The sequence below is a fragment of the Arabidopsis thaliana genome, chromosome 5, assembly GCF_000001735.4.
Source record: "Arabidopsis thaliana chromosome 5, partial sequence".
Lineage (NCBI taxonomy): Eukaryota > Viridiplantae > Streptophyta > Magnoliopsida > Brassicales > Brassicaceae > Arabidopsis > Arabidopsis thaliana.
Genome location: NC_003076.8, coordinates 22,922,646 through 22,939,453, shown reverse-complemented (window position 1 = coordinate 22,939,453; position 16,808 = coordinate 22,922,646). Strand labels below are relative to the sequence as shown.

Genomic DNA, 16,808 nt, shown 5'->3' with positions numbered 1-16,808 from the left:
AGATCGATAGAGAAAATTGTAGAATTCAACGAATCAGCTGAGATCACTTGCTTGTTCTCGTAACATTCTTCATCGTCTTCATGGCTCTGCTATTTGGGCTCAAGGTACATTGTTGTTAATCTCTATGTTTCGATTACACATTCTTAGCGTTCTTCAGTTTTTTTTTTCATTGCATTTTGGTTTCAAGGGATACTAAAGTTCTAGCTGCAGTTTTGAAGTCAGTTTCGAACTTCGAAGGTATGTAATAATATGCATTTTTCAAAAAGAACTTCCAACAAGCCAAAGAGATTTATCCAAATCCGGATAAAAATGTGAACAGTAACAACTAACAACGGTTAGTGGTATACCTCAAATTGGTTCTCCTATATGTTTGTGGTATATCTCAAATTGGTTCTCCTATATGTTTGTGGTATATCTCAAATTGGTTCTCCTATCATTCAATAGCCAAATCGGGATAACCGAACAAAACCAGATCCATAGAGATAAAAAATCAAAAGTCAATACAATTTTCCTTTAACCAACTTAAAAAGTAAACTAAACCAAGTCGGTTATGGAAACCAGACCAGCTAATAAAAGCGAAATTGTGTATGTAAATGGTGTAAAGAAGAGGAATCAAAGATCAGCTTTTCCAGGATAGCGAGGGAAAGGAATAACGTCTCTGATGTTATCAAGTCCAGTAGCGAAGAGAATCATACGTTCGAAGCCAAGTCCAAACCCACAATGCTTCACTGTTCCATAACGGCGCAAGTCTAGGTACCACTCATATGGCTCTATTGGAAGACCCATCTCCTCAATCCTGTTCAAACACAAGATTTTGCTTCATAAGGTTCACAAAAGAACCAAAACAAAAAAAAATTAAGCCAAAAATTGAATATTGGTTTCACTTTCACACACCTCTTTTTGATGACATCATATCGTTCTTCCCTTTGGCTTCCACCAATGAGTTCTCCAACCTAATTTATACAGAGATAAGGGTAAGGAAAGAGGCCGTTGTTGTGTTTCTTCGATGATTAATCACACACAAATAAAGGAAATGCATTCAACTTTGAGTTTTAATATTACCTTTGGAACGAGGACATCCATGGCAGCAACTGTCTTCTCATCATCGTTAAGTCTCATGTAAAAAGCTTTGATTCCTTTCGGGTAGTTATAGACAATAAGTGGCTTTTGAAACAGAACCTCTGTCAAGTATCTGTAATTGCAAGACATGTTTCATTAGCAACCATTTCTTAAAACTGTTTAAAGCTGAGGAATGGTTCTTAAGGGTTATCACAAACCTTTCATGCTCCGAGGCTAAGTCGATTCCCCACTCCACATTGTTATCAAATTCCTTTCCTTTAGCCACAGCTTCCTCAAGTAGCTCTATTGCTTTAGTGTATGTTATACGCCCAAACGGAGTAGAGGCAACCAATTTTAGCCTGTCAATGCATCCTGAGTCGAAATTCTTAGCCATAAGTTCCATGTCAGCGTAACATTTCTCAAGCAACCAGTTGCACATGTATTTCACATACGCCTCTGCACAGTTCATGTCGTCCTGCACAAATTTAAAAGAAGGTTTTTAAGATACTGAGTCTACATTAACGATAAAGAAGAAAACCAAAGAATATCGTATGTTTATTACCTCTAGATCTGCAAAAGCAATCTCAGGCTCAACCATCCAGAATTCAGCAAGATGCCTTGAAGTGTGAGAGTTCTCTGCCCGGAAAGTCGGGCCAAATGTATACACATTGCTAAGAGCACAAGCATAGGTCTCCACTTGTAATTGACCGGAAACTGTCAAGAAAGCTTGACGACCAAAGAAATCCTTGGAATAATCAATGTTTCCATCTTTCTTAGGTAGTCCAGGTCTAAGCCTCGACCTCTCATCAATATGAGCAAAAGTCTCCTTTGCTATTTTAAGTTCAGCAACAGCAGCAGTGATCGCTTCCTTGCTTGCTTTGGCAGCTTTCAGTTCCGCTACAACATTACCTCTCTCAATGACAATGAGCCTCGCAGCTTCAACATCAGCCTCAGTAGGCGGAGGGTTATCAATGAGATCCTGCTCCAACCTCTCAGTGTAATTGATCAAAGTTGTTGCTTGGAACATTTCACCAGCACCTTCACAATCACTTGTCGTGATGATAGGAGTGTGAATGTAAAGGAAACTATGCTCTTGAAAGAAACTGTGAGTCGCAAAAGCAAGAGCATTACGAATTCTTGCAACAGCTGAGATCTGAAATCACAGGCAAATATCACCATAAATCAACTATTCTTTGATTCAAACCTAGGAACAATCAAAACACAACTCAGTGAAAGAGATAAGAAGTAATACCGAGTTAGTTCTAGAACGAAGATGAAGCACATCTCTCAAAGTCTCAAGAGTCAACTTAGTCTTAGGAAGTGGATACTTAGACGCATCCACCGTTCCAACATCAATCACCTTCACAACGTTAAGCTCAATCTGCTGCTGCGTACCTTTACCTTTCGGTGGAACCTTCAAAACTCCATCAACAGTCACACAAGTTCCCGTAGCAACCAAGTTAGAGACATCATAGAGAGACGGATCCACCATAACCTGAAGATTCGCTGGACAAGATCCATCGTTAACCGCAAGGAAAGAAAACGTTCTTTTCCCTTGATCTCTTCCGGATTTTACCCAACCACCGATTCGAACCGTTTGACCGGCGAGTCCAGCTCCGCCGTCAGGTCGATCCAAAATCGTTCGAATCAAAACCCGGTTAGAGAATTGAGCTCTTTGCACCGTAGATCCATCGTTTTCTAAGGATACGGCGGCTAATTGAGTCGCCGGCGGCACAATCTCATCAGCCATTGTTCGTTATCTACGAAAACAAAAGCACGGAAATTTTGGAGGCGTTGATATTAAACCCTAAAAGAGGAGAGGTTTCAGAGAGAGTGTATTTGGCTGCGTATTGAGAGATGTAAGAATAACCGTTGGATCTTCCCTTTATATGGGGTAAAATCGGAAATATCTTAAAGTTTCCAACGAAGCCGGTGGAATCTTTTTGATTCGTATCTAATTATCGCAATTAATAATTCGTTAAATATTTCATTTTATTCAATTAGTGGAGACGTTATTTATGGAAACAACTACTGTTATTGAAAAGTATTAGTGGAAAATGGTATTAAAATAGAAATATGTTTCCAAAATATCTTGGGTTTTAGATTATGCAAACGTTATAGACCTATTAAAGTAGAGATAATTTTTCTCTGAATTCGAATTATTTTGTATTCCTATATTGTCAAACTTGTGTTGCTTATAGGTCCAGTTTTACAGATGTCCATATTCGAGCTAATAAAGCCCAATAGTAATTAAGTAGTTAGTATGGGCCCATAAAGCCCAATATATTTCGGTATCGGGTTTAAATACGTATCATCATCTCGAAAACCCTAATTCTGAGATTTCGCACGAACTCATTTCAGCTTCTTGCAGCCGGCGGAACGGAGGAACAAAAAGCAGAGAAGCTAATCAATCATGGGTAAAATCCTTGGAAACTTCTTGAAATTTATAGATTAGCTTTTGATTTTTCTTCTGATGTGGATCTGTTGACGTTAAGTGTGTTTTAACGATTTCAGGAAAGGTTCACGGATCTTTGGCTCGTGCCGGTAAGGTTAGAGGACAAACTCCAAAGGTTGCGAAGCAAGATAAGAAAAAGAAGCCCAGAGGTCGTGCTCACAAGCGTCTGCAGCACAACCGTCGTTTTGTCACCGCAGGTAATTTTTCCGATCTAGTTTCTTTGTTGATTCCTTTACAGTGTGTTAGTGTTCATTGTTGAATTCGATTTTTATAAAGCGATACTACTGCATTGTTGAATGTGGTTAATAATATTGTGAATTTGAATAAGAATTGTGAATACTCGAGAAATGTGTTATATTGGAACACTTGTGGTTCGATGTTTTAGACTAGAGCTTCTGAATTTATCATTTGGTTTTGACTCAAATGCTTATTACGTTGCGTATCTATTATTGGTTAGTAATGGTTCATTGATTTGTGCAGTTGTTGGTTTCGGAAAGAAGAGAGGACCCAACTCTTCTGAGAAATAGAAGAAGTTAGAGAGAAAGATGTTGTCGTGAAACTTCTCAAGGTCATTTGTAACTTTTTGTTTTCTTTGGCACCGAACTATTATGTTTTGATTCTATGCTATGAAATACTGTTTTTTCACTTATGATTTTGGTCAATTAAACATAAGATATGATTTTTGCCAATACATTACAACAAGACCAATGATCATAATTCGTGTTCTAAGTTTCTGTCAATACTTTTACACAGACTATTAAAAGTTGATAATTTGCCAATTGAAAATTAGCTATTAAATACATTTTCATCATTCTATAACACTTGCAAGGATCTTGTACGATAACACTTGATTAATTCAATGGAGTGTTAGGTTTGTGCTTCTGAATCTGAACCAATAACCGATGAACAACCTGTCTACAACCAAGGTTTAGAGTTCTTCATGAAAGCCTGAGACAGAACCTTTAGAAGCCTTCTCTTTGAGGTACTGTACTGCCATCGATGCATGGATTGCAGCACCGTACGGAAGCACATCCTCGTTGATTCTATAGAGTGGTGAATGAGACGATGCATACCCGTTGGTCTCATCTTGCATTCCCAGTAGAGAGAAATGGCCCGGGATTGTTTCTGCAAAGTATGAGAAGTCTTCGGATCCCATTACAGGTGCTGCTTCCACAAAAGCTTCTTGACCCAACAAATCTCTAACCACCTTCTTGAATTGCTTGTACAAGTCCTTGTTGTTCACTGTTGGTGGCATTGGTTCTCTACCGTTTGGTGTTAGATTAACGGACGCATTGCATCGGTGAACGGCTGCTTGCTTGGTAATCACCTAGAATCAAAAGTTGAAACCGGAGATTGGTTCTATGGGTAAAGCAACAATACCGGGAAATATTATAGGCGCAATCTTGGGTCGCATCACCTCTTTGACTCTCTGTTGAAGCTGAGTAAATCCGGTAAAGGCTCGAAGAGTTCCTCCTATGGTGATTGAATCAGGGATGACATTAAAAGCATTGCCTCCATTAACCTTAGAAACTGTGACCACCTGCAGAAGAAACCTCAATGAGTTCTGTTCTATAATGTATAGACCAGGTGTGAAGATCATCAAAGAGTAAAAAACGAAACCTTTGAATCCAAAGGGTCAGTTTCACGTGAAACCAATTGTTGAAGACTGAGGACGATGCTTGAGGCTGCAACAACAGGATCTATAGTATGCTGAGGGATGGCAGCATGACCTCCTTTCCCAGTGATTACAGCCTCGAAGACTCCAGCTCCAGCCAAAAATGAACCTGCACGTGAAGCGGCTTTCCCAAAGGGAATCCGGGCAGAAAGATGTATCCCGAAAATAGCTTCGACGTTCTTCAACGCTCCTTCTTCTCTCATCTTCTTTGCTCCACTCAAACCTTCCTCAGCTGGTTGAAAGATAAGCACCACAGTTCCCTAAACAAAACAAAACAAAATGTGTTAGGCCAAATGTTACTGATGAAAGTAGTTCAAAAGGGAAAAATGCATAGACCTGCAAATGGTGGCGATGTTCATGAAGTATCTTTGCAGCCCCAAGAAGCATAGTAACATGACCATCATGTCCGCAAGCATGCATTTTACCAGCGATTTTGCTCTTGTGCTCCCACTCAACACCTTCCTGAATTTTAGAATCAGTCAAATTATGTTCTAATCCTTAATTCCATTATCGTCATTACCTAAGAGACATTTGTATTGGCCTATGTATAATTAAACCTATGATCAAGTTTCATACAAAAAATACCTAAATGTCTCTAATCGATGAGAATTATGTGAATTGGTAATACACCTGAATAGGCAAAGCATCCATATCAGCTCTCAGGGCGACGAATGGCGGTTCTCCGGTGCCGATATATCCGATAACACCGGTGATAGCTACAGGATACCTATACTTGATTCCGATAAGTTCCAGCTCCGACCTAATGAGTTTACTGGTCTCGAGTTCTTCGTAACCAAGCTCCGGATTCTCGTGGATTTTCCTTCTGATTTTCACCATCCAATCGAAGACCTCCGGACTCTTCGCGAATTCGAGGAGCTTCGTCTGGATTTGAGACGTATCTTCGGCGATCCATGGAGATTCCGATGAAACACTAAGTAGAAAAAGGAGTAGTTGGAAAGTCAAACTGAGGAGCTTGTTTAGAGCCATGGAGGAAGATGACAACCAATTTCTGATTTAACTCATATATATATATGAGACTGAAACAAGTCCACAAAGCCCGATTTTTAATGGGCCAAAAAGCCCATATTGTTGATGAAAGGTCTAAACAGTATATGCTCTGTTTAGCCGTTGCAACAAACTTCATCATCACATAATGTTTTGTTTTCTTTTGAGTTTTTTTTTGTTTCTCTAGCTTTGATGTCGTAATCTTCTTCCATCAAGATTAAAGGAAACAAGCAAATGACGACGTCAAAGGACAACTATAACAACAACAACAAAAGGAGAATACAACTAGAACACATTAAGGTTGGAACACTCCAAACTAAGTAGCTAGATAGGAGACGTTTGGAGGCACAATTCGTTGGTCTCTCGATAGCGGGTCAAGGCGACACCGAATGAAGTTCATGATTTAAAGTATTAAAGCAGAGGCTGGTCTTGATGAAGCATTATGCAATCTTGAGTTTCTTTCCTTCCAAAGAATGTAAATTGATGCTTAAAATCTCCGATTCTGATCAATATAAACATAAAAGGTGTGGTTTTGCCAATGCATTACAACAAGACTAGCCTATTAATTATAATTCATGTTCTAAGATTATGCCAGTATGTTACAGTTACACAAACATATCATAAAAGTTGAGAATTTCCCAATTGAAATTGTTCTACGAATTAAGGCTTTTCATCATTTAAATGGAATTCTATCAACAATGGAGTGTAAATTTGGTACTTCTGAATTCGAACCAATGACCGATGAGGAAACTGTACCAAGGTTGACAGGGATTAGAGTTCGTCATGAAAGCCTGAGACAGAACCTTTAGAAGCCTTATCTTTGAGGTACTGTACTGCCATCGTTGCATGGATAGCAGCTCCGTAAGGAAGAACATCCTCGTTGATTCTATAGTGTGGTGAATGAGACGACGCATAACCTTGGGTCTCATCTTGCATTCCCAAGAGGGAGAAATGGCCCGGGATTGTTTCTGCAAAGTATGAGAAGTCCTCGGATCCCATTTCAGGCACTGCTTCCACAAAAGCTTCTTGACCCAACAAATCCCTAACCACCTTCTTGAATTTCTTGTATAAGTCCATGTTGTTCACAGTTGGTGGCATCGGTTGGTTACCATTGGGTGCTAGATTCACGGACGCATTGCATCGGTGAACGGCTGCTTGCTTTGTAATAATCTAGAATCAAAAGTTGAAACCAGGGTTTGTTGATTCTATGGTAAAATAACATACAGAGAAAAAAATCAAAAAGGATCAGATCACCTCTTTGATTCTCTCCTGAAGCTGAGTAAACCCGGTAAAGGCTCGAAGAGTTCCTCCTATGGTGATTGAATCAGGGATGACATTGAACGCGTTGCCTCCATTAACCTTAGTAACTGTGACCACCTACAGAAGAAACCTTAATAAGTTATACTACAAATTAAGCATAGACCAGGAGAGAAATCATCAAAGAGTAAAAAATGAAACCTTTGAATCCGAAGGGTCAGTTTCACGTGAAACCAAGTGTTGAAGACTGAGGACAATGCTTGAAGCTGCAACAACAGGATCTATTGTATGCTGAGGGATGGCAGCATGACCTCCTTTCCCAGTGATTACAGCCTCGAAAGCTCCAGCTCCAGCCATAAATGAACCTGCAAGTGAAGCAGCTTTCCCAAAGGGAGTCCGGGGGGAAAGATGTATACCAAAAATAGCTTCAACGTTCTTCAACGCTCCTTCTTCTCTCATCATCTTTGCTCCACTCAAACCTTCCTCAGCTGGCTGAAAGATAAGCACCACAGTTCCCTAAACAAAAACAAAAAAATGTGTTAGACCAATGTTACTGATGAAAGTAGTATAAAAGGGAAATATGCATAGACCTGCAAATGTTGGCGATGTTGTTGAAGTATCTTAGCAGCACCAAGAAGCATAGCAACATGACCATCATGTCCACAAGCATGCATTTTTCCAGGATTTTTGCTCTTGTGCTCCCACTCAACAGCTTCCTGAATTCAATTATCAAATCAAATTATGTTCTAATCCTTAATCCAAATTTCTGAACCATAGACCTAAATGTAACTAATCGATGAGAGTTCTGTGAATTGGTACTAGACCTGAATAGGCAAAGCATCCATATCTGCTCTTAGAGCGACGAATGGTGGTTCTCCGGTACCGATATATCCGATAATACCGGTGATAGCTACCGGAAACCTATACTTAACTCCGATAAGGTCAAGCTCCGACCTAATGAACTTACTAGTTTCGAATTCCTCGTATCCCAGCTCAGGATTCTCGTGGATTTTCCTTCTGATTCTCACCATTGAATCGAAAACCTCCGGGCTCTTTGCTAATTCGAGGAAATTGATCGGGATTCGAGACACATCTCCGGCGACGATCCATGGAGATTCCGATGAAACACGAAGTAGAAGAAGGAGTAGTTGGAAAGTCAAAAAGTTGTTTAGAGCCATGGAGGAAGATGAGACTGATGCGCCACTCAAAATATATATATGAGACTGAAATAAGTCCACTAAGCCCGATTTTTAATGGGCCATAAAAGCCCATATGTTTTATGAAAGGCCTAAGTTGTAATGTTCTGTTTTTAGCCGTTGCAACAAACTTCATCATCTCATAATGTTTTTCTCTAGCTTTTGATGTCGTAATCTTCTTCCATCATAATTTAAAGGAAATAAGAAAATGATGTCGAAGGAAAACTTATATTACGAAAACTGTTATGCCATTGTAGTATTTGTAACAAACTAATAACAACGAGATATTTTTGAGTTGTCTTTTAACAATGCAAAAATATTTGTTTTCACTCAAAAGTCGAAAGCATGGGCCGTGGAAACTCACACGAATTGTCTTCTCCACTTGGCTCTAAAGTTAGTTAGTCAATTAGTTACGAACATAATCAAAAGAAAAAGAAAAAAAACGTAAAAAGACAACCAATTTATTACAATTTACACATGTTCAAAATCCACAATACTCCAAAATTTGAAGGAGAATATACTGTAAATAGCATAAATGGGGGAGAAACTAATAAGTGTGAATGTTATAAATATGAAAAATGGGGGGAAAGTGAAAAACACTGATAAAAAGGTAAGAAAATGGAGAATCTTTTTTTTTTTGAATAAGAAAATGGAGAATCTAAGTATAATTAACTCTCTTGGACATATGTGTCTATGATAATTCATAAGAATATCACATAGATGTTAATAGTCTACTATATCTATTTTAGAACATGACACATGTCTTCCTAAATCTTAAAAGGAAGAAAATATGCCAAAAAGTTGACCAATCAAGAAGAGAGTAAATTTAAGGATTTAGGATGTTTGGTATATTTCAAAACATAAACAAACGCAGTAGAGTAAATAAACTAAAAAAAACGAAAACAAAAAAATTAACTCTTGTATATAAATGTTAAGAGATCTTTATCATGCCACAGTTTTTATTTTCTTGGACAAAGTTTATTTTTCGTGGTCAAAAGATTTGGATTTCTCTCTAAATATAGAGGAAAGTACCTATCGTCTCCTAAACCATCACCACTACAAATACCCTTTTTGTGTCTCCATCAAATTACATCTTTTCGTAGACATTCTCTCTCGATCTTTAGTTTTCATAACTCATCTTCTTTTTTACTTTGTTTTTTTTTGGAAGATGAATATCTCCGTCGAAAACCCTGTTTTTGGTAAAACATCTATCTATCTTCCTTTGTTATTCTTTTCTTTGTAGTTTTTTTTCTTCTATAAATTTTATCTTGAGATTTCGTAAAAATAGAAGTTTTTTTGTTTCTTTTTTGTTTTGTTTAAGTACATGAGGACTCGACAACGCAGAAGACCGGAGAGTTACGATTGGACAGCGACATACCAATGTCGAAGATATCATCCGATGATGAAGTGTTTTTGGCTCCTGAGATGAACGCATTTGGTCGTCAATTCAGGTTCCTTTTTTCTCAAGAAATAATTTAGACGATTTCTAAAATGTTTTCCAAAACATTTAAGATTTTATTGATGTAAATTATTGCAGAGACTACACGGATACAAACAGCGAGAGGCAAAAGAGCGTCGAACATTTCTATGCAACACAACACACTAACCAAACTTTAGACTTTGTAAGATCTCTTATATATCTTATATGGTTTAGGGTTTATTAGATTGTGTGATCAACATTATAGTTGAGTCCTATTATTTTTGCATGGACGTGATTTATGAATTACTAATGAAAATAAAAATCTTTCCTAACGATGTTAGCCGAAATGAACATACGATACATATTGTTGTTTCTCATCTGTTATAAAATATATTGTTACTAACTTATGATACGTTTGCAGGTACAGAAAATGAGAAGTGAGTATGGAAAATTGGACAAGATGGTGATGAACATTTGGGAATGTTGTGAACTTTCAAAAGAAGTGGTGGACGAGAGTGATCCCGACCTCGACGAACCACAAATTCAACATTTGCTTCAATCTGCGGAAGCAATCCGTAAAGATTATCCTAACGAAGATTGGCTTCATCTCACTGCGCTTATCCATGGTAATTAATTGTTATTTATGACAAAAACTCATGCTTATAAGAATCAAAATTATCATATTATAAGAATCCTAAAAATACTAAAAATGACTGAACTTCCAGATCTTGGGAAGGTTCTTACCCTACCACAGTTTGGAGGGCTTCCTCAATGGGCTGTTGTTGGTAAGTTTAATCTTTGATTTCTTTCATTAATTAATCCTGATTTACTAAGTAGTAAACTTATCAATTTTAAGTAAGTGATTTATGAATTCTCTATCCGTTTAGGTGACACATTTCCTGTTGGGTGTGCATTTGATGAATCTAACGTACACCACAAGGTACATATAACTCAATATATTTTGCTAGTTACTCAAAGTATTGATAGTTCTTTTTTTGACATCCTCAAAATATTGATAGTTAGAACCTAGTTGATTAATATTTACCAAACAAGTGATTTCTATAATATATTTTTTTCCTTTTCAACCATGATTGTAGTATTTTATGGAAAACCCTGATTTTAACAACCCTAAGTACAATACCAAAGCTGGAATTTATTCTGAAGGCTGTGGACTTGAAAATGTTCTTATGTCATGGGGACATGATGACTACATGTATCTGGTAAATTCTTTAATTCCTTTCTATAGTTTATCAACTATAATCATTAATTATGATTACATGATTCACAAAACGATTATTATATGGTTAAATAGGTGGCCAAGGAGAATGGAAGCACCTTACCATCCCCGGGACTATTCATCATCCGATACCATTCCTTTTATCGTAAGCACAATAAAACTATTAACTAACTAAACACTTAATTAGTAACATAATTTGATTGATGAATTAACATTAATGTATTGTAGCATTGCACAAGGCTGGAGCTTACACTCACCTTATGAACGAGGAAGACAAGGAGAATCTCAAATGGCTTCATGTTTTTAAGTAATTTATTTCTCTAAATAAAAGTCTTTCTTAATTAATTAAACCCGATTTTTTTTTCCCGATGATCAGATTTTTAATACTTATATTGTATGTTTTATTATATAGCAAGTATGACTTATACAGCAAGAGCAAAGTACACGTCAATGTCGAGAAGGTTAAGCCGTACTACATGTCTCTTATCAAGAAAGTGAGGATCTTTACCATATTCTGCTTTTGAAAAATAGGATATGTACTTAATTTTTACAGCATTGTGATATAATTTTTGTTTGGGATTTTTTTCAGTATTTCCCGGAAAATCTGAGGTGGTGAAAACGGCATCGAGGCCGTCCAAAAAAAGTCTACTATTAGAAAGATAAAATGGTGTGTGTGTTTGATTACTTGTCGTTTAAGCATATTATTGCCCAGTTAATAAAGTTGTATTGTTACATTAGCTAATGTTAATGCTAATGTTGATACAAACGGTAATTGTATCTCGTCTGTCCTATTATAAACTAAAATGATATTTTCTTCTTTCATCTTCTGCTTTAAAAAATTTATTTATTATGGTCTGTCGTATTACACTATTACTTTTTTAACCAAAAAAAAGTATTACACTATTACTGAGATTTTTTTGCAAATTCAGTATCAGACAAATCATTATTAGACCAAGATTTGATCCAAACAAGTTATCAAATTCTCAATTATCAATAATAGAAACCTTCAAGAAAAAAAAAACACTTTTGACTGCATTAAATCATTCAGATTTAGCTTTCTCATTCTTTAAAAGATCAGTTACCAAAAAGAAACTTTTTGAAGTATCTATGTGTGAAAACAATTTAGCTCTCTTGCATCCTATTCTCTTCATTTTGAGTGTGAAAAAACATATACAAGAACAAATATAGGATCAAAGTAACGAAGATTATTACTTCATTCATTTATTCAGTTGTGGAAAATGCAAAAAGGATTACAAAACTAAACATCTAGAAGAAAACTAAAATTTGTGTTTGTGTTGTGTATGCACATACACAAAAGGGCAAATTCGTTAAAATAACAATTATTTCACTTTCGCCTGAAACGGCATCGGTTACAGAACCCTCTGAGTATACATATGCCATTATTATGCCCTGCAACTTCTTCACTTAGTGACCTCTTTAGTCACAGGAGGAATATCGACAGCTCCGTCGTCAAGAAGCGGTGTTTCCGGCAACTCTTTCTTCTCTTCAGATGTATCCTTAGGCCCCAAGAAACTTGGCTGGTTCGTAGAAGACAATAGCCTCGCCCACATTCTATCCGTAATCACTACATTGTTCTGGGTCTCTGTTATCCTCTGCAAGACAAACAAAAAAACAATGACACGATTCAGAATTGCTCACAAGTACACGATCAGATTCAATTCAGGACCATCCCGCACACATTAGATCTGTATTAGTAACTTACGTAGAAAGGGATGTATGTTTGTCTTCCATTGACAAGACCACTGGTGTAGCCAGTGTAACCAGCCATTGCACCATGAACCGCGCTCTGAGCAAGAAGTGTACAGTAAACATTGTCTGATGCATTACTTGGAACAGCCCGGATCATGTATGTAGGATCAATGTATTTGAGATTCATCACCATCTTATTCTTCTTAAAATGATCCTACAACAAGAGGAAATAAACCCTATGAGGAAATTTTCTGTAAAAGGCATAAGAATCTCATGATCTTGAAAGTTTTTAACTCTTACCTTGATGCTTTGTGATAGCCACAAGCCGACATCTTTAAGAAGTTTGTTCCCAGAAGCATCCATAGGAGTAGATTCCATGCTTTTGCACATCAAATCCTGTCCTGCACCCTCAGCAAGAACAATCACCATGTGACCATGATCCTTCAGCCGTCTCTCTATGAACTCAAAGAGTCCACCTTCTCCTTCGAGGTAAAATGGTGACTCGGGAATCAAGCAACAGTCAACATCTCTGCTGGCTAATGTAGCATACATCGCTATGTACCCTGTAGTACAACACCCGCCTAGCATTAGTCAGTAACAAATCGAAAAGGTCTTTTAAGTTGTATGTTTCAAAACAAAGACTTACCGCTGTAACGACCCATAAGCTTGACAAAACCGATACCATTCTCATTACTCTCGGCTTCAACATGTGCTGCGTTAATCGCTCGTTGAGCTTCCTCCACAGCAGTGTCAAACCCAAAAGATTTATCTATCACCGGAATATCATTATCAATAGTTTTTGGAATTCCAACCACAGCAACTTTTAGTCGACGTCTTCTAATTTCCTACATGGTTATATACAATCTAAGTTCAGTTGTTGATTGTTAAAACTTAAAACTTACAACTGTTATTCTGAAATATCACAATGGAATTACCTCAAATATTACTGAAGCACCTCGCTGGGTTCCATCTCCTCCAATAATGTAAACCTAAATGATAACAGATACTACATCAAGAAAAGGTTGACAAACTTTTTCACATACAACGTAAAAAGCAGTGGCTGTGTTTATTCCCTAACCTGATTGATTCCTCGATCTTGAATGCTATCAACTATCTTGTTGGTATCATGTCCACCTCTTGAGGTCCCAATGATTGTTCCTCCGCGTTTATGGATATCATTCACGACTTTAGAGTTTAAGGGGATAGTATTCTTGGCGTAAAATCCTCTGTATCCACCCTATAAGATTTCAACAAATGAGAATCGTTTGGACAATAGTTATGAAATCCAAAATGAAACCGAAGAGATTAATTATGATTCACCAAACTTACATCGATTCCAAGAATTCTCTTTACTCCATACATGTATGATAAGCTGCTCACAACTTCTCTAATCACGGTATTGAGACCGGGACAGAGACCTCCACATGTAACTATACAAGCATGCACTTCGTCAGACTCAAAGTAAACCTTTTGACGTGGACCAGCACGCCTGAAATGGACTCCTCTTGGACCATCCTTGTGAACAACAACCTAAATAACACGAAAATAAAACAGAGGATAGAAAAAGTGAGCCTTTTACTTTTAAAAATCTCACTTTCAACAAGACATGATCATCTAACACCATTCTTCAGACAATTACAGGTAAAAAAGGATTATGCTTGATAAATTACCTTCTCAGGGACACTATCATCAGCATGAACAAAGTATTGCCTGATAAAAAACATCCAAATGAGAACAAAAACTATGAACTTTAAGCAATGGAAACGTCTGAAATAGGTGAAGATACTTACTTAACCACTGAGTAAGCTGGATTGTCTTGCAATGGATTTGGATAAGTCTGCAATAACATCAAAACCACGAATTATCACCATTTTATTAAGAGTAAACCAGAAACAGATCAGAACATTGAAACCCAAAGCTAAAGATTCCTCCTTTGTTAACTAGACGATATCAGATTCGATCTCTTTGTGCAAATCGAGAAATTTTCAAATCAATTTAGAACCAATCAGAGATCAAGTGAAACATACAGGAAGATCAGGAAGGTAATCAATGAGATGAGGAACGTCTTGTAGAATATAACCACCAGGACCGTTGACAATCTTCGGCTTGTTACTTCTCGGACTAGACATAACGCTGACGATCAACAAATCAGATCAAACTCTCTCCACGAAGATGAAATGACAAATCGTGAATCAAACCCGTTGATCCAATATACTTGATAACCCAATTTAGAAGGAGAAAGAACAAATGAGAAGAGGTAAGAGAGAGAGTGAGAGACCAATAGAGACGAAGAAAGTTCTAGCTTTTCGAGATGGGGAATTTGATCGAACAGGTGGTGGGCATTAAAGTATTTGAAGAAAAATTAGTGAAAAGGAGAATAATTTTATATTATATACATACACACATTTACATGTATGTATATGTTAATTGGGTACAAGATTCTCGTGTATATAATATATAAAGCTGACGATCACAGTGGGGAAAAAAACCAACGTTTGAAACTTGGAGAAGATGATTCACATTCTTCTAGAACAAGACTTTATTTTTAAGTTTCCAATTATTGACAACGATTAATTTTGGGCCTTGAAAAACAAGTTCTAAATTTTAAAATGATTTTTTTTCTTTTTGGATTTTTTTGTGTGATATTTTCAGTATTTCAGATCTTTAGGAATATTCGGGTGAAAATCTTTTAAAGAGAGAAAGACAAATCCAATTTTGTTGTGTCGGCTAATCACTATTTTTTATGTTTTGTGTGTTAGTTTAATAAGTTTTCATTGATTTGCCGATTCTTTTGTTGTCAAGAAACTATTGCTGGTTACAAAGAGGTAACAAGATATAATAATTTTAAAAATGAAAATCAGAGTTGACAAAAAGTTATTAGTTCATAATGCTATCAGATGACATACTTGCTTAGTCGTTTTACATCTTTAAAACAATATATATGTGAAATATGTAACTGTATGATTCTTCATAATGTACTAAAATAATGCGTATTTGCCTGTCAATTCTCGAATCTGAATTAAAGTAGTAATAAAGTTGCATTAAATCTGGTCGTTGTTTTTACTGTTTCTTTAATACTATGACTCTCGCTAATGTCCCGAAAAAAAAAAAAAAAATAAAAAAAAATCCATATAACCCAAATATTAAATATTTTTTTTTTCGTAAATTAAACGTTACATAGTTTTTGGCTTTTTGCCATAAGAAAATAAATGTATTTAGTTTGCAGATGGATATGAAATTAATCCATCTCCTGCATAAGTACCCGTGAGTCCCATAAGGCTAATAGGACATAACGTATTGCATATACGTACCTACTCAGTCGGATATAAAATCAAATTTCTGAAATACGAATGAAGCTAATTGGATCTTTGCCAAAGCCCAATATTCAGTTACAGGTTGATAAATGGGTCATGCAGTGACCCAATAGTTGATTTAATAAAGGCCATGCACTGGCTAAGTTTTACAAGCAAAAGTTGAAAAAATACCATTTCGTTTCGAGTATAATGGACAACACCACACTAGTTTGAGTCATAATGTTTGAATCTTGATGGATATTTTAAAGACTTCTAGGCTCTTAATCATTAACAAGACAATATGAATATTTGCTGAATACTCGATTAATCCAAATATAATGGTTTGTTTACTTACTTACTACACACCATGGATAATGCTCTTATCAACTATAGTATGTATACTTGTGTTTTCGTAGCAGACTAATTTTTTTATTTTTTTAATAATAAAACTGAATAAGCACATTATCATACTCTTATCAATTTTTTCAGCTGATATCTATG

General features: G+C 36.6%; 6 protein-coding genes and 1 non-coding gene across 9 annotated transcripts; 3 read left to right on the top strand and 4 right to left on the bottom strand.

Moving 5' to 3' along the window:
• Window positions 1–393: 393 nt before the first annotated feature.
• On the bottom strand, window positions 394–2,920 carry SYNC1 (Class II aminoacyl-tRNA and biotin synthetases superfamily protein). The gene is made up of 6 exons (NM_125051.4): window positions 2,312–2,920; window positions 1,622–2,212; window positions 1,278–1,534; window positions 1,063–1,192; window positions 895–953; window positions 394–796 (listed from the first exon to the last, which is right to left on the bottom strand). Exons 1-6 carry the CDS (start codon window positions 2,807–2,809, stop codon window positions 613–615), a joined length of 1,719 nt encoding a protein of 572 aa, NP_200479.1. The 5' UTR covers window positions 2,810–2,920; the 3' UTR covers window positions 394–612.
• A 449-nt stretch (window positions 2,921–3,369) lies between these two features.
• On the top strand, window positions 3,370–4,243 carry AT5G56670 (Ribosomal protein S30 family protein). The gene is made up of 3 exons (NM_125050.3): window positions 3,370–3,476; window positions 3,574–3,711; window positions 3,995–4,243. Exons 1-3 carry the CDS (start codon window positions 3,473–3,475, stop codon window positions 4,039–4,041), a joined length of 189 nt encoding a protein of 62 aa, NP_200478.1. The 5' UTR covers window positions 3,370–3,472; the 3' UTR covers window positions 4,042–4,243.
• On the bottom strand, window positions 4,138–6,187 carry ILL2 (IAA-leucine resistant (ILR)-like 2). The gene is made up of 5 exons (NM_125049.3): window positions 5,820–6,187; window positions 5,526–5,651; window positions 5,135–5,449; window positions 4,932–5,054; window positions 4,138–4,841 (listed from the first exon to the last, which is right to left on the bottom strand). The coding sequence occupies exons 1-5, from the start codon at window positions 6,174–6,176 to the stop codon at window positions 4,443–4,445; spliced, it is 1,320 nt and encodes a 439-aa protein (NP_200477.1). The 5' UTR covers window positions 6,177–6,187; the 3' UTR covers window positions 4,138–4,442.
• Window positions 5,820–6,015, top strand: AT5G08615. The gene has a single exon (NR_143091.1).
• A 444-nt stretch (window positions 6,188–6,631) lies between the features above and the next one.
• ILL1 (IAA-leucine resistant (ILR)-like 1) lies at window positions 6,632–8,679 on the bottom strand. Of its 2 annotated transcripts, NM_125048.2 has the most exons (5): window positions 8,276–8,679; window positions 8,042–8,167; window positions 7,653–7,967; window positions 7,449–7,571; window positions 6,632–7,364 (listed from the first exon to the last, which is right to left on the bottom strand). In NM_125048.2, the coding sequence occupies exons 1-5, from the start codon at window positions 8,627–8,629 to the stop codon at window positions 6,966–6,968; spliced, it is 1,317 nt and encodes a 438-aa protein (NP_200476.1). In that variant the 5' UTR covers window positions 8,630–8,679; the 3' UTR covers window positions 6,632–6,965. The 2 variants fall into 2 exon arrangements, with proteins under 2 accessions (NP_200476.1, NP_001332665.1); NM_001345211.1 differs by having other exon boundaries at window positions 6,632–7,571.
• A 1,057-nt stretch (window positions 8,680–9,736) lies between these two features.
• MIOX5 (myo-inositol oxygenase 5) lies at window positions 9,737–12,224 on the top strand. Of its 2 annotated transcripts, NM_125047.3 has the most exons (11): window positions 9,737–9,846; window positions 9,969–10,098; window positions 10,185–10,269; window positions 10,489–10,693; window positions 10,793–10,852; window positions 10,955–11,007; window positions 11,165–11,287; window positions 11,380–11,449; window positions 11,533–11,611; window positions 11,717–11,798; window positions 11,894–12,224. In NM_125047.3, exons 1-11 carry the CDS (start codon window positions 9,816–9,818, stop codon window positions 11,918–11,920), a joined length of 945 nt encoding a protein of 314 aa, NP_200475.1. In that variant the 5' UTR covers window positions 9,737–9,815; the 3' UTR covers window positions 11,921–12,224. The 2 variants fall into 2 exon arrangements, with proteins under 2 accessions (NP_200475.1, NP_001332424.1); NM_001345210.1 differs by lacking the exon at window positions 9,737–9,846 and having other exon boundaries at window positions 9,884–10,098.
• Window positions 12,225–12,490: 266 nt separating this feature from the next.
• PFK7 (phosphofructokinase 7) lies at window positions 12,491–15,650 on the bottom strand. Its single transcript, NM_125046.3, has 10 exons — window positions 15,042–15,650; window positions 14,805–14,851; window positions 14,685–14,724; window positions 14,344–14,544; window positions 14,093–14,251; window positions 13,950–14,003; window positions 13,661–13,859; window positions 13,315–13,577; window positions 13,028–13,228; window positions 12,491–12,917 (listed from the first exon to the last, which is right to left on the bottom strand). Exons 1-10 carry the CDS (start codon window positions 15,141–15,143, stop codon window positions 12,726–12,728), a joined length of 1,458 nt encoding a protein of 485 aa, NP_568842.1. The 5' UTR covers window positions 15,144–15,650; the 3' UTR covers window positions 12,491–12,725.
• Between the last annotated feature and the right edge of the window lie 1,158 nt (window positions 15,651–16,808).